General features: G+C 45.1%; 1 protein-coding gene across 1 annotated transcript in view; it reads right to left on the bottom strand.

Moving 5' to 3' along the window:
* Nucleotides 1-15,141, bottom strand: part of LOC144769491 (cationic amino acid transporter 2-like) — a 448,818-nt gene that overhangs the window by 179,137 nt on the left and 254,540 nt on the right. Inside the window, exon 2 of the mRNA XM_078653623.1 lies at nucleotides 8,738-9,113. Coding sequence (XP_078509749.1) covers nucleotides 8,738-9,113 — 376 coding nt within the window. The remainder of the gene's footprint in view (nucleotides 1-8,737; nucleotides 9,114-15,141) is intronic.

Below are 15,141 nucleotides of genomic sequence, written 5' to 3'. Positions count from 1 at the left end.
CCTGGCCCTCCTGCCCCCGAAAATACACAATTAGCGAACTCTACACCCTCCTCGCCATCAGCCACAGCAAACACTGTCACTTTGCTGACCCATACTCCTAGGTAGGACCTTTCACCTGCACCCACTGCCACTTAATCTGCCAAAACACACACCAGCCCATCAATAAGCCCCACCCCAACACACCACAGGCACCACCTGAAAAAAAACACTAAATCTCACACTCCATTCTCAGCACACACTCACTATGCAAACACACCACTGAGATTTGGGACCACATCTTCACCCTCACACTCGACATCCTCTTCGTCACTGAGACCTGGCTCAACCCCATTTCCGTGCCCAACATTGCCAGCACAATACCCGAAGGATACAAGATGACACAAGGTAACTGCATCTACAAGTTTGGCAGAGGGATCGCCATCATACAGAAAGCATCCATTGAATCCACTAAATTCGACAAATGATGACATCACCCCAGCCATGGAACACCTAAACATCCGACTCCTAACAGACAGCAAAACCGCCATCAGGCCACACGCTAGATCCCATCTTCACCTCCAGTGACCGCATCCGAAACAGCCAATACACAGAACTCATGTGGATCGACCACTCGATCGCCCACTTCAACATCAACAGCTCACAGACCTCCATACCGAGTCTGCCCAGTGTCACACACGATAGCTGGAGCAAAGTCTCAAAGGCCACATGGATCAACACCCTCAACACCACCCACCCCATCTCCTCCAACAACCTAGACCAGAATGTCAGAAACTTCAGCAATTGGATCCCCAACTGTGCCATCAGCATGGCTCCCTTTGACAACAACTAGTACACTGAAGACCTCCAAACGACTAAATGACACTGTAAACAACTGGAAGGGAGATGGCATGCCATCAAAGACATACCCAACAAGACCACCTTGAAGACAGCTCTCAACCTCTACCGCAGACAGTTGAGAGAATCGAAGAAAAAGGCCTTAGTCTCTCGCATCGAATCAAGCTCCAATAACAGAAAAGAACTCTTCAATATCATGAAAGCATTCTCCATCCCCTCAGCTACAACACACAACATTACCCCTCACAGGAAATCTGCAACAACCTTTCAGACTTCTTCTGTGACAAGATCCACAACATCTACAGAAACTTCAAACCCAGCCCAAGGCCACTGACTTCTGGAAGCAACACAATGACCCCGCTAACACCACAGACATACGCTGACCCATACCCTCACATCATCTTCAACCTAGTTGCAGCCAAAATCAGCCACGGACTCACCACCTTCTTCATCACCTCAATTGCCACAGCCTCCTTCCCTGAGCACTGAAAGACTCAGAAGTCAATGCCCTACTAAAGAAACCATCAGCAGAACCCAGCAAACCCAACAACTACTGACCGATCTCCCTGCTCCTGTCCTGTTCCCAACCAACGTATTAGAAAAAGCCATCAGCCAACAAATCTCCTCAAATCTGGAATGGAACCTCCAGCTTAACTCCTCCCAGTCTGGATTTCTCAGCAAACACAGCACTGAGACAACCCTCATTGCAGCTACCGTTAACATCTGAACCCTACTTGACCGAGGAGAGACTGCGACTCAGATTCTCCTAGACCTTTCACCAGCCTTTGATATACTCTCCCACCACACACTCATCACAAGCCTACACAACATAGGAATCCAAGGACCATATCTCAGATGGATCATCTCCTTCCTCACCGAAAGAATGCAAAAGTCTGCCTTTCCCCTTTAATTCCGAACCCAAGTAAATCATCTGTGGAATACCCCAAAGATCCTCACTCAATCCCACCCTCTTCAACACTTATTTGACACCTTTGGCCAGCATCACCAAAATTCAAAGACTCAACAGCATATCCTACGCCAACAACACACAACTCATCTTCTCCCTCTCTGAAGACACCACAAAATCCAAGACCAACTTCCACAACTGTAAGCAAGATGTTGCCAACTGGATTAAGAACAACTGCCTACAGCTTAACATGGACAAGACAGAGGCACTGGTTTTCAGAAACAAAAACTCCCCATGGGATGCATCCTGGTGGCCCTCAGAACTCAGATCTACTCCTACCCACATTGACTGCACTAGGAACCTAGACATCATTCTGGACAAGCTAACCAAGATGACTCAGGTCCACTCTGTCTCCTCCTCCTCCTTTTTCATCCTCTGCATGCTACATAGGATATTCAAATGGCTATCCCAAAGCTCAAGAAGCACCATCATGTAGGCCTTCATCTCCAACCAACTGGACTACGGCAACGCTCTCTACGCAGGGATCGCACTACATCTCCACCTCCGACTGAAGACCATACAAAATGCAGCAGCCAGACTTGTCCTGGATCTTTCTAGACAAAGCCACATCACCCACTACATCAGGGAACAACTCTGGCTCCCTCTACAGAAAATCTGCTAGTTCAAGCTCCTGGCCCATGCATACAAGGCCCTACACAACTGTGGACCCTCCTAATTGAACCACTGCTTGAAGTTCCATCATCCCACCAGATACCTCTACCCCGCATACCTTTCTCTAACCCTCCCCCTGCATCAGATATAGCAGATGTTGAGATCGCTCCTTCTCCTACCTAGCAGCGAAGACATGAAACAAGCTACCCTTTCATCTACAGTCCTCCCCATCTCTTCCAGAGTTTTGTAAGTCCCTTGAGACCTGGCTATTCGGCTAAGCAACTGGACCATGACAGCACCTAGATACACTCAAGGTTGATATGTAGCACTCTAAAAGTTTGCTGATTCATTGATTGATCTTGTGGCTTATAGGACACTGTTGGGGAGGTGGTTGGGAATCTTGTGCTTTGTGAGAAATGTAGTTGATGCCCTCAAAGTGTCACAGGCACTATGATATTTGGGAATGTGGAAGAGATTGCAGGCCTGCCAACTTAAACAGTGCCACTGTGTGTCTTGCAATATCTTCTCCCTTCACAAGGTCACCGGATGAGAAGCCGATATGATACAGTGGGAGGAAAGACGACTTGGGAACCCATACACTGAGTGGGTTCCCTGCTCCTCATTGGAGGCTGTACCCAGCTGATGCCTATTAAAGGAACAAAAGCTTTTGTTTTCTTTGGAGGGGCTGAAGTATCATTGGGGAAGGAGGCAGAAGTGTATCTCTGGCAGTTCACTGCATGAAGCTCCGTTGCATTCAAGGACCTGCCAGCACTCTATACTTTGACAATTATTTTAAGTTGTCAGATCTCATTAGTTTATTGGGCATGTGTAGTGTTCATATGTTGTGTTCATGCTTAGTGCTGGAAGCAGAGAGTTCTTAGCTCTCTCTACCCATTCTCTCCCTGAAGTCCTAGTGTTACCAGGTAGCATTTCTATTAGGAATATATTGTTTGAAAAACTGAGGGCGGTTGGAGCTGGATGGGAAGCTGGCTGTGAAGTCCTGTCTACCGTGTAGCCTTTAATATAAATCAACTTAAACCTACCTTCGTCCGGTGTGATTACTACAAAATATGCCAACGAGTTGGCTACACCTCAAACCCGACGCATGCATTAATCTTCTAGCTGTCAAATTTCTTTAAATTCCCTGGTTCAAACTCCACCTGATTTCCAGCTCACCCCACAGCTCTTTCCCACACTCGTCACAATTACGCGGTGCGTTGGACTCACCCTTTCAGCTGCAACACTCAACTCCATGTCCAGATCGACAGCACTGGTTCCTTAATCAGCAACTTCCTTCGCTCTCCCCTGCGCTGTACCTGCTCTCTAAGAGGACCCAGGTCAGTGGTTTTTAACATTTCTTCAGGTGCCATTTGCCCCTTATAACTCTTCTATACGTACTTCAAGGCTACTATCATTTTATAGGATCTGCCTTTGCCACAAGTATAGTCTATTTATTTACTTAGCATCATTTGTACCATGCAAGCTGTTGGACTGCCTCCCTCATTTTTAGACAATCCCGGCGAACCTTTTCTTAGATGGGAGGTATGGTTTGACGCATTTGAAACCTATCTCAGTGCTATTGGTGCTTCAAGATACAGTGCCGAACGAAAAGAAATGTCTATTGCTACACTTTGGGGGTTTTGAGGGGAGGTCTATATTCAAACATCTACATGAAGTAACACATCAAGACGGTAACATCATAGATGAATACCAAGACACCATTACCAAGCTTAAGACTAGGTTTGAGCAACAACCTAGTCTCATGATCCGTAGGCATTCATTTTTTAAATGAAAACAGGGCGTGGGTGAGGATGTTGATGCTTATATATCGGTGTTAGGCAGGCTGGCATCAGTTTGTCAATTTGAGATGTTCACCAATGAATTGATCAGGGATCCGTTTATTTGCCAATGTAAGGACAAATAAATCAGGCAAACATTATCTATGAGAAACCTATCACTTGGCAAAACTATCAAATTGGCCCAAAGTATTGAAATTTCCCAAATTTTGTTGAAAGAGTTAGATGAAAAAGTTCTTGAGCCTGTAAATGTTGTGGTTGGAAGTGGAAAGTTGAAACCGAAAGATTTTCTTAATGGAATGCCTGCAAGAGTTAAGTTAAGATCACCAGTTTAAAAACAATGTGTTTTAGTAGTGGTAATCCGCCACACCCCAAAAGAGGAAGATGTACTACAGCCAATGTGGTGTGCAATTATTGCAAGAAAACGGGACATTTTGCCAAAGTATGTCAAAAGAAAAACAGCCAAAAGAAAGCTGTTGCATGTTTGGTGGACTCTGATTATGTATCTGATTCAGAGGTCGTTTTGATTGTGACAGGTTCAAGTGGGTTTGGTTGCTGATGGATCTGAACCTATTGAGGGCGATCTCTCAAATTTACGTTGATCCCGTTGGTGAGGTGGCTGTTGGGTGTAAAGTCCTTAATTTGTTAGTTGATATGTGTGCCAGAATTACGATGATTACCCAGAAGCTATTCGAGGAAAGTTGGGGTGATAGGGTACTCTTGCCACCAGACCATTCTCCGGTTTCCTATGAAGGGCATAGAATTGAACTTCTTGGTTATATTGAGGATGTACTCATGTTCAAAGGAAGGAGGATCAAAAGTAAAGTTTACGTTTCCCTCAAAGGATTGAATATTTTAGGATGGTTTCGGTATGGTTCTTAGATCAGGTGCCACGGAGCAAGTTTTAGTGGTTGGTTGTGATGAGGTGGGTTACAAATGGAAGAACAGATTTCCCTCAGTTTTTGGTGAAGGTCTAGGAAAAATATGTGGTTTCAAACATACAAATATTGTGAAAGATAGCATTTCACCTGTGAAACACAAACTGAGGAGTGTCTTGTTTAGTGTGAGGGCAGACCTGGACAAAAAACTAAGGTCTTTGTGTGATATGGGGATCATCAAACCCACCGAGTCATCTTTATGGTTGTCTCCCTTGGTGATAGCATGCAAGAGGTGTGGAAAATTACGTGTGTGCGTTGATTTGAGTTCTCTAAATAAAGAAATCTGGGTGGAGTCACATCCCCTTCCCAAGATTTGTGACTTGTTTGTGTGTATCAGAGGTTCTAAGTATTTCTCCAAGCTGGATCTCGCTATCACCAGATTGAATTACATCCTGATTTACAGCCTTTGTCTCCCCTTTAGTAACTTTGCAGTACAAAAGACTGCCGTTTGGTTTGGCATCCACTGCCTCTGTATTTCAGAGAGTAATGCAAAATGTGTTAGGCTCTGTGGAAGGTGTGTTAGTATTCCAAGACGATGTTCTTATTCATGCAAAGGATGTTCAGTCATATAACAGTATTTTGTGCAGAGTAATGGATATTTTTGAGAAGCATGGTGTTGTGTTTAAGCCTGAAAAATGTAAGTTGTTATGTGAAGAGGTGGAATATCTGAGTCATCTCGTTTCTAAAGAAGGCATTAGACCTCAGAAAGGTCTTTTAGTTGTCATTGTTGGCCTCACTACTCCTGTTAACAAGACAGGTGTGCAGTCACTGTTGGGTCTCTTTGAGTATTACTCATGCTTTATTCCAGATTTTACTACCATTGTACGCCCTATTAGCAATCTACCTAGGAAAGGAGTCAAATTTTAGTGGTCCAATGAGTGTGCTTTGGCCTTCTGGCAAGTAAAGCTGTGTTTGAGCGAGAGTAAAGCTCTTAAGCCATATGACCTTGATTTTCCATGCAGCATAATAGTCGATGCTAGCCAAGTTGGATTGGGTGTGGTTTTGACACAAACTTTTCAAAATGAAAAGGGCACTGTAGCGTTTGCTTCCAGAGTTTTGAAGGATGCAGAGTTACAGTATTCTGTCATTGAAAGGGAGCTGTGGGCTTGTCTGTGGGCAGTAGAGAAGTTTCTCCCCTATGTATGGGGTAGATGTTTTCTGCTGCGGACACATCACAAACCATTGGTCAGTATTCTGGGCACAGCTGCTAACAAGTGTGGTACACCAAGGATATTGAGAATGGTTTCTCGCTTAATGCAATATCAATTTGATGTAATTCATATATCTGGTGGTAGGAATAGAAGGACTGAGTTTTTGCCCCGGTTCCCTTTGAGCAGTGATGAAGGTGATGGACAGGAATTTCATGAACTATGTGAAGAAGACTCTGGGATTGTTTCGTACATGCCCTGGAATTATCAGAGTTTAATCTTTACTTTAAGGAGAATTGGATGACTGCATTAAGGGAGGATGTGGTTTTACAGCAGATTTGTGATCTAGTCAGAAATGGTTGGCCCAGGGAGAAAGTCTTATCTCCCGTCTACAACCTTATTGGAAGGTAGAAGCGGAAATATCCTTCGAAGATGGACTTTTGCTGCGCTAAGATAAACTAATTTCTCCTCATGGTATTAGGAGGGAGATCAGCAGCAAAGCCCATGAAAGCCATCTGGTGGCAACCCTCACCAAACGTCACATCTGTGAGACCTTTTGGTGGCCTAGCATGAATGCAGTGGGGAATTGTGTTGTGTTTGTTTCTGCAGACAAAAGTTTGAAAGTGGCAACACTACCCCTCCCTTCCATTGATTGTCCTTCTGAGCCGTGGGTCAAGGTTGGGTTAGATATTATGGGTCCTTTCGAGTTCTTACCTGGAGGTTCCCGCTATATTTTTGTTCTGGTTGATTTTTCATCCAATGGCCAGAAGTCAAGATGGTCAAGGACCCTAGTGCATCCAGCCTAGTGTTGTATATCACGGAGGTTTGCACGAGAGAGGGTTTTCCTGAGGTGCTGGTTTCGGATAAGGGTACACAATTTGTGAGTGGTGAATTTAAATCTTTTCTTGACTCTTGCAATATCAAGCATGTGAAGAGTTCCCTTCATCACCCACAAAGCAATGGTCTTGTTCAGCTTATGAACAGAGTGGTGGGTGAGTGTGTCAAGTGGGTAAAGTTGAGCAACCATGATGTGGGCAAGTCTTTGGACAACATGTTGTGGTTCTACAGAACCACTCCTCACTCCACCACCAATATTTATCCATTTGAAGTATTGAGGGGGAGGAGGGCCAACACAAGTTTTAAACCAGGATGAATGAACAAGTGGATCAAGTCAGATTCTGATGTGGAGAGTCTTATGGATAGTGTGAAAGAGAATGTGTTGAAATCGCAGACTAAACATTAGTGCTGGTGTGATCAAAAGAAAGGAGTCACGACTGTTCCTGTGTTTATGGATGATTTGGTGCGGGTTAAGTCACCTGTCCATGTGAAAAAGGGCTTGTACAATTTTGGCGCTCTGACTACTGTGGTGAAGGTTGGGAGAAATGCTGTCTAGGATGAGGGTGGAAAATGGTGGAATGTGGGCAGAATTGTTAAGGTAAAGAGGAAGGTTAATCAAGAGAGTGCAGACGAAACCGGATGTGTGGGTGACTCGTCAGGGGTTTCCGTTAGAATAAGCTCCAGAACCATATTCATCCCAATAGGTTTTGTGTGTAAACTTGGGTTGGTGTTCTGCACTGCATTTTTTTGTTTTTTGTTGTTTATGAGGAAGGAGGATATGTAGTATTCATATGTTGTGTCCATATGTTGTGTTCATGCTTAGTACTGGAAGCAGAGAGTTCTTAGCTCTCTCTGTCCATTCTCTCCCTGAAGTTCTATTGTTGCCAGGTAGCATTACTGTTAGGAATGTATTGTTTAAAGACTGTGGGCAGTTGGAGCTGGATGGGAAGCTGGCTGTGAAGTCTTGTCTACTGTGTAGCCTTTACAATAAATCAACTTACACCTACCTTTGTCCAGCGTGATTACTACACCATGTGTTAGAGGTAGTTGGGATTCCAGTGGTGGAAGAGGTTTAAAAACTCTTTGATTTGTGGGACATTTAGCTGGGGTGGCTTATGATTTAACGATGGCTGGGAATCCCACTTGTAAATGGTTATCAGATGAAGGTTATATGGAACCTCAAGGATGTTGCTTATCTGGTAGATGTAGTTGGTAATCCTTTGGTTTGATAGTCATGTAGTAAAGGTGGTCAGATATGCCTTGGCTTGATGGGCTTGATGGGCTTGTGGTAGCAATGTATTGAGATCTATTGGTTTGATGTGTGTGTGTTAGAGATGGTTGCCAATCCCAAGGTTTAATAGGAAGCGGTAGAGAAGGTTGCCTATCCTATGGTTTGAAGAGCATGTAGTAACAGTTGGTTGGTATCCCGGTTTAATGGACATGTGTTAGAGAGGGGCTCTGTGGTTTGAGGGGCGTCTGGTAGAGGAGGATGTTTCTTCCCCATGGCTGTAGCAGCAAATACTAGAGATGTCTAGGGTCGTCTTGTTTGTTGATTGTTTTCTCCAAGCAAAAGCCCTACTACTGTGAACAAAGACAGTCACTTGCCGATTACATAGGACAATATTAGATTCCATCCTGTGATGAACGCCCACAGCTCCCCAACAGTCACATAGCTATACAGGTATGCAGAGCCCGTCAGGGGGACCCTGGCTCCAAATTCTGCGTAGCATAGCCCTGCCAGGATGGATGCCAGTGCTGCAATCATGAAGGAGATGATGATGCTGGGCCCAGAGTCTGCCTTCGCCACCTCTCCGGCCAGGATGTACACTCCAGCTCCCAAGGTGCTGCCGACCCCCAAAGCCACCAAATCCAGGGTGGACAAACAGCGGCATAAGTTTGATCCTTCAGGGTTAACTGTGGACACCTTCTTGCGCCTAGAAATGCTGCGGCAGACGGACAGGAGAGCATCATAGCCTGGCATCTGAAAAATATAGAACCAGCTTTTCAGAATTGTAATAAAATATGATCATTGTTGGCATTATATTTAAAAGGTCATCTATATACACCTCTGGTTTAATTTTCTAAGGGAGACGCCATATATCTCTAATTTGATTAAAAAGAAAAGTAAACTGTCTACTAACAGCTATGCATTTCATATGCAAACCCATAGAAACGTATAAGTGCTAACAGTCTTACTTTAGAAAGTAACAAACTAGCTGTCAGAATCACACACCTTCACGACAGTGATAGAGCAGGCTCCCACATTTACTAGGGCCTGGAGCGAACAGCGGGTGGGGCTCCAATGGTGTGCGGGGTCCCTTCGATATTGGAGCGTCTTACACCAAGGTGTTTTTAGGATCATAGTTACATCTCTGCCTATTGTACCAATTCAGAAGGTATTGGACAACCAGGCTGCTAGACCCCCTCGCCTTTGACGCGGGTCCTGCCCTCGGCAACCCTTGGGGAGGTGCACAGCCACACAGGTGCTCAAGAGTTTCCTCTCATAGCAGTGCAGCGCGGGCTGCCAGACCCAGTGTCCTAACACTAGGGAACAGTGGGCTGCTCTTCTATCACAGGCCCACAGTTGATTCTTGCGTGCCAAGTAAACTTGATACCAAGCTTTTTCAAACTTTGGGGTGGGCTCCCTGGGCGCATGAGCTTTATAGGAGGGGGAAAGCCGTGGCCAAAAGGAGCATTTGGTATGCACCAGCGAGCCTCATGCTGGAAACAGTGCTGTGATTTTAGTGAAAGAAAAACGGAGTGGCCATCTGGCTGGAGGAGTTGTACATTACATGGATTCACTTGCCAAACTGGTACGCTAATGTGACAAAATAAAAGAGACACCCTTGCCCATTTTGACCCCTTTGCTTGCTATATTTTTTTGAAAGTCTCATATAGAATTTATTGCGAGATAAAAGTAACATGTAATCTTGTTTTTAACATTTTTAAAGTCACTATTCCGTGACCTTATATGAAATGTTTTGTCTTGCTAGCTATGTTCTACCCTGCATACAAAAGCACAACTCCAAATCAATTTTATTTTATATCTGTTAGAGGGTGTGCCCTCAAGCCTCATAAAGAGTTTCAGCTCTCTTAAAGTTTTTTGCATTACATAGAATTATTGTTGGAAAATATATAGAAGATGGTCAAATGTATTTACATGAAGCACGGCACATCATTTTAAAGACCATTGCTGCACACCCTTCCTTTGGTTGTCATAGGCTAGACCTTTAATCACTTTAATCTTTCATACCTGCACTGCTGCCAGTCCTTCTCACTCCCCAGCGGTGAAGCACATGCTGCTAGTGGCAGATATACATAACCTCCTCTTTCAAACAGGTGCCTGATCGGATAGCGGCATTGTTCTCCCTCAAAGAACAGGCTAGCTGGACACCATAACCTCTCTCTCATGGCTTTGACAGGTCTGGGCCTGAGTCAGTAATTAAAAACTGAGGGGCACATTTACAACTAAATGTCGGAGCGCAGAGCTGTGCCAACTTTGATAGTGCCACGCTCCAATATTTTCAAAGCACAGGAATGCACCGTGTTTACTACAATTCAACGCACCCCTTTGTCTTCACTACTGCTGTTGCTAAAATTAGCTGCCCAGTGTCAATGCATGCGCACTTGCACCATAGTGCAAGGGGGCCAGCATTGTAGGAATGATTGTTTATATGCAGGAAGCGGAGGGATAGAAGTGGATAAAAGGTTTGCATTTATATAGCGCTTGCTACCCCTGATGAGGTTTTGAAGCTCTTTTTTGGTCAGTTATTTGGATTGAGAAGGATAGCGGAGGGAAAAAGGTTTTCATTTATACAGCGCTTGCTACCCCTGATGAGATGTTGAAGCGTTATTTTTTTGTTTCTTTTTTTTTTGGCGAGTAGCACGCTACTCTGGAACCCATAAAGGATTAGTGGTGAATTAGTGTAGTGAAATATGAAAGTAAATTGTGTGGTGGTATGTTAGTCAGTTATTTGGATTGAGAAGGATAGCGTAGAGCTAGAAGAGGGAAAAAGGTTTGTATTTATATAGCGCTTGCTACAATTGATTAGGTGTTGAAGCTCTTTTTTGGCGACTAGCACGCTACTCTGGAACCCATAAAGGATTAGTGGTGAATTAGTAGAGTGAAATATGAAATTAATTTGAGAGGTGAACATGTTACTCTGCTATTTGGATTGAAAAGAAAAGTGGAGGGATAGAGGAAGCAGGAATTAGGGGTGGGTGTAGTATGCGTAGTGGGGCTACGCAGAGTGCCACGGAGGGGGGACAATCTCTGCACACTCCGCTTAGCCCCACTACATGCCACCTGCCTCCCTCCCACACTATTATAAAAATTAAATTAGGTGTAAAAACAAGTTAAGAGTAAAGGAAACGTCTTACCTGAGATGCAGCGTCCTGGGGCTCCCTCTTCGCCGACTTCTTCATCAAAACTGCGCATGTGCGGGCCCGCACATGCGCAGTTTTGATGATGAAGGAGGAAGAGGGAGCATCAAAACTGCGCATAGTTTTGATGCTGAAGTCGCGATGAAGGCGGAAGAGGGAGCCCCGGGACGCCACATCTCAGGTAATACGTTTCCTTTACTTTTAAATTGTTTTTACACCTAATTTAATTGTTATAATAGGGTGGGAGGGAGGCAGGGGCTGGTGCCAACTCCGCTCCGCCGCTGGAGAAGCGTGGCTCAGTGGCTAGAGGCGGCAGACCCGGAAGCTGAGATCGACCGTGGACCAGGGTTCGATTCCCCGCCTCGGCAGGTCTCGGGCTCAAAATTCCACAGACTCGACAATTCTCGCTCTGGTGCCTACTCAACTCACGGGGTCACACTCTGCGACTCTGGGCAATAGCTTGCTTAATCTCCACTACGGCCCCTCGCGGCAGGATGCCTGGCTTTCACCTTGTGGACACCCTGCCGGGGTTTCTCACAGGGGAATACCAGGACGGGTTCCCTAAGCAAGCGCCGGGACGCTTACGGGCAGCTGTGCGCTTTACAAGTCCAGCACATTTACATTTACAGTGTGTGTGGGGTGCTGCCTACTCCGCCTATTCCGCAAAATGTGGAGTAGGCAACATTCCGCAAATTCCGTAGGCGGAGTGGAGTTCCGTGCCCACTCCTAATTTAGACTTTTCTGTTTTTTTAGGTCTCGCCTATTACATCCCGAAGGGATGATAGGCGAGATTTATAGTAAGCAGACCGAAAATGTCTACCCACTGCGGATCGCATACAGTTCATGTGAGCCAGGCGCGTGCACAGCAGTTCGCTCCCCCAACCCCTCCCACAAAGCAAGACAAGACAAGAACATCAAAGCGCACACCATCTGTCCGCCTGCAGGCTGTGGGAGCATTTTCGTGGCCGCTTTGATGTTCTCAGTGAGCCGCGCGGCCACTGAGAACATCAAAGCGGCCGCGAAATTGCTCACCATTTGCCACCCACTTCCTTCATTGGCACTTGTTTTTTATTTGTGAGAGGCGCCATCCTTGCCGAGAGTGTGTTACAAAGCTCAAGGGCATTACCATAACCTGGCTGTGCGAATATGGGCACTTACACTTATACTGTTATTTTATATTCATGAGAATACAGCCTGCGTACACTTCTTTGACTCACCAGCGAGTGACATTTCACTTGTCCTAGCTACGTTCTTATTTAAATTCCGCGTAACAGTTTCTCCTGCCTTTTCCCGACACATCAGAAAATATTGTCCTTTTCAGCTTCCGGTTCCCGGTCCTCGTACAGCGACAGCCTTCCGGCGTTTTTTTTACTCGGAGGCACAATTTAGTTTCCTATGTGGTGACATCCCGGGGGCAGCGTTGCTCCGCTACAATGCAAGTGTTGGAATGTATCACTATACATCCTGCCAAATTAGAAACATCTGCTGTACCCATAAGGAAAGGGTACTGGCCACATCACTTAGAATGTGCACGTGTTTGTTACAGTATCATCATATATGTTGCAACATTATAAAATTGATCCATGAATATATGCGACCTTATGTATCTTTGCGTATGCTCTGTGTCTACACGAGTAACGCAGCGTCTCAATTTTAAAGAGCGCATGCTGGGAACACTAATTCTTTCCAATATCTGTTTTCTTTTATCAGTAAGCTGACAAATTGCGCCGATGCCGCATGACAGTCAGTATCTATGGCGTGCGAGTTTGGCAGCAAGCCCAGCGCATTTTCTTCCATACAGAGTCAGGGGGCGACCAGGTTTTGACAGCGGGGCAGGGACTCTTTTGTTCCCGTCGGCAGATCTGTGAGCAAATCTGGATACTGTCTGGGAAGTCTCCCTGCATCCAGTTCTGCCTCCCGATGCTGGGATGTGACCTCATTCGGAAACCTTTTTCGCTGAATGGAGGAATTAATCGATGGGCGAAAAATAGCACGGTACAAAAGAAATGCCAAAAAGCTACATTGAAGGTTTCTATTTCTGTGTGGGATTGAACTGCGGTGTTATATATTTTAATAGTAAGTTTCCCCCTTAGAATAGAAATCTATTCGTGTGACTCCTTTACTGACTACACTTCACAAATTAGATTGCATCAGTTTTCTTCATGAATTGGTTTCTGGCAGAACAGCGATCCAGTTGGGACTTTCGTTTCTCCCTCCATGGCTGTTTTACAGTTCTAAGTGGTGGTAGTTATTGGTGTGTGGATTGTTGTAATCTGCAGAAGATTGATGAGGGGCGTAGTCATTTAGCAACTAATTTTGGAATGTAAAAGTTGAGCTTTATTGTGGGCAAAGCTTTCCTTTTCACACGATTTCTCTTCGTGCCTTCTGGAAGCCTTGAAGGATCACCTCCTTTTGCTCTACCTACGGTAGAAGACAACCCCACTGAAATGGCTTTCAAACAACCTGTCAGTTTTTTCTGTAAATCTACATGGGTCTTTGTCACACACCAAAATCCATAACTTTTTGAGGTTGTATTGTTTTTTCCATGGGATCACGTTTATGTTTACCAAAGACATTCGTGTTTCTAACATGGTTTTTAGGAACCACCACCACGGTTACCACCACGTCCACCACCACCACGTCCACCACCACCACGTCCACCACCACCACTCCACCACCAGCACGTCCACCACCACCGCATCCACCATCACCACGTCCACCACCACCGCGTCCACCACCACCGCGTCCACCACACCCACCACCACCTCCACCACTAAGTCCACAACCACCACCTCCACCACCACCGCCACCACCACCACCATCACCTCCACCACCACCACCACCTCCACCACCACCACACCCACCCACAACACAACCACGTCCTCCACCACCACCACTTTCACCACCACCACGTCCACCACCACCACATCCACCACCACCACGTCCACCACCACCACCACCGCCACCACGGGGCCACCTCACTCTATCTATCTATCAGCCTCACTCTATCTATCTATCGCCCTCACTCTATCTATCTATCGCACTCACTCTATCTATCTGTCGCCCTCACTCTATCTATCTATCCCCCTCACTCTATCTATCGCCCTCACTCTATCTATCTATCTATCTATCTATCTATCTATCTATCTATCTATCTATCTATCTATCTATCTATCTATCTATCTATCTATCTATCTATCGCCCTCACTCCATCTATCTATCTATCTATCTATCTTTCTATCTATCTATCTATCTATCTATCTATCTATCTATCTATCTATCTATCTATCTATCTATCTATCTATCTATCTATCTATCTATCTGTCTGTCTGTCTGTCTGTCTGTCTGTCTGTCTGTCTGTCTGTCTGTCTGTCTGTCTGTCTGTCTGTCTGTCTGTCTGTCTGTCTGTCTGTCTGTCTATCTATCTATCTATCTATCTATCTATCTATCTATCTATCTGTCTGTCTGTCTGTCTGTCTGTCTGTCTGTCTGTCTATCTATCTATCTATCTATCTATCTATCTATCTATCTATCTATCTATCTATCTATCTATCTATCAGTCTATCTATCTATCTATCTGTCTATCTATCTATCTTTGACCCTCACTCTATCTATCTATCCATCTA

The sequence above is a fragment of the Lissotriton helveticus genome, chromosome 7, assembly GCF_964261635.1.
Source record: "Lissotriton helveticus chromosome 7, aLisHel1.1, whole genome shotgun sequence".
Taxonomy (NCBI): Eukaryota; Metazoa; Chordata; class Amphibia; order Caudata; family Salamandridae; genus Lissotriton; species Lissotriton helveticus.
The sequence above is the reverse complement of the archived record's forward strand: the minus strand, read 5'-3'. Positions and strand labels throughout refer to the sequence as shown.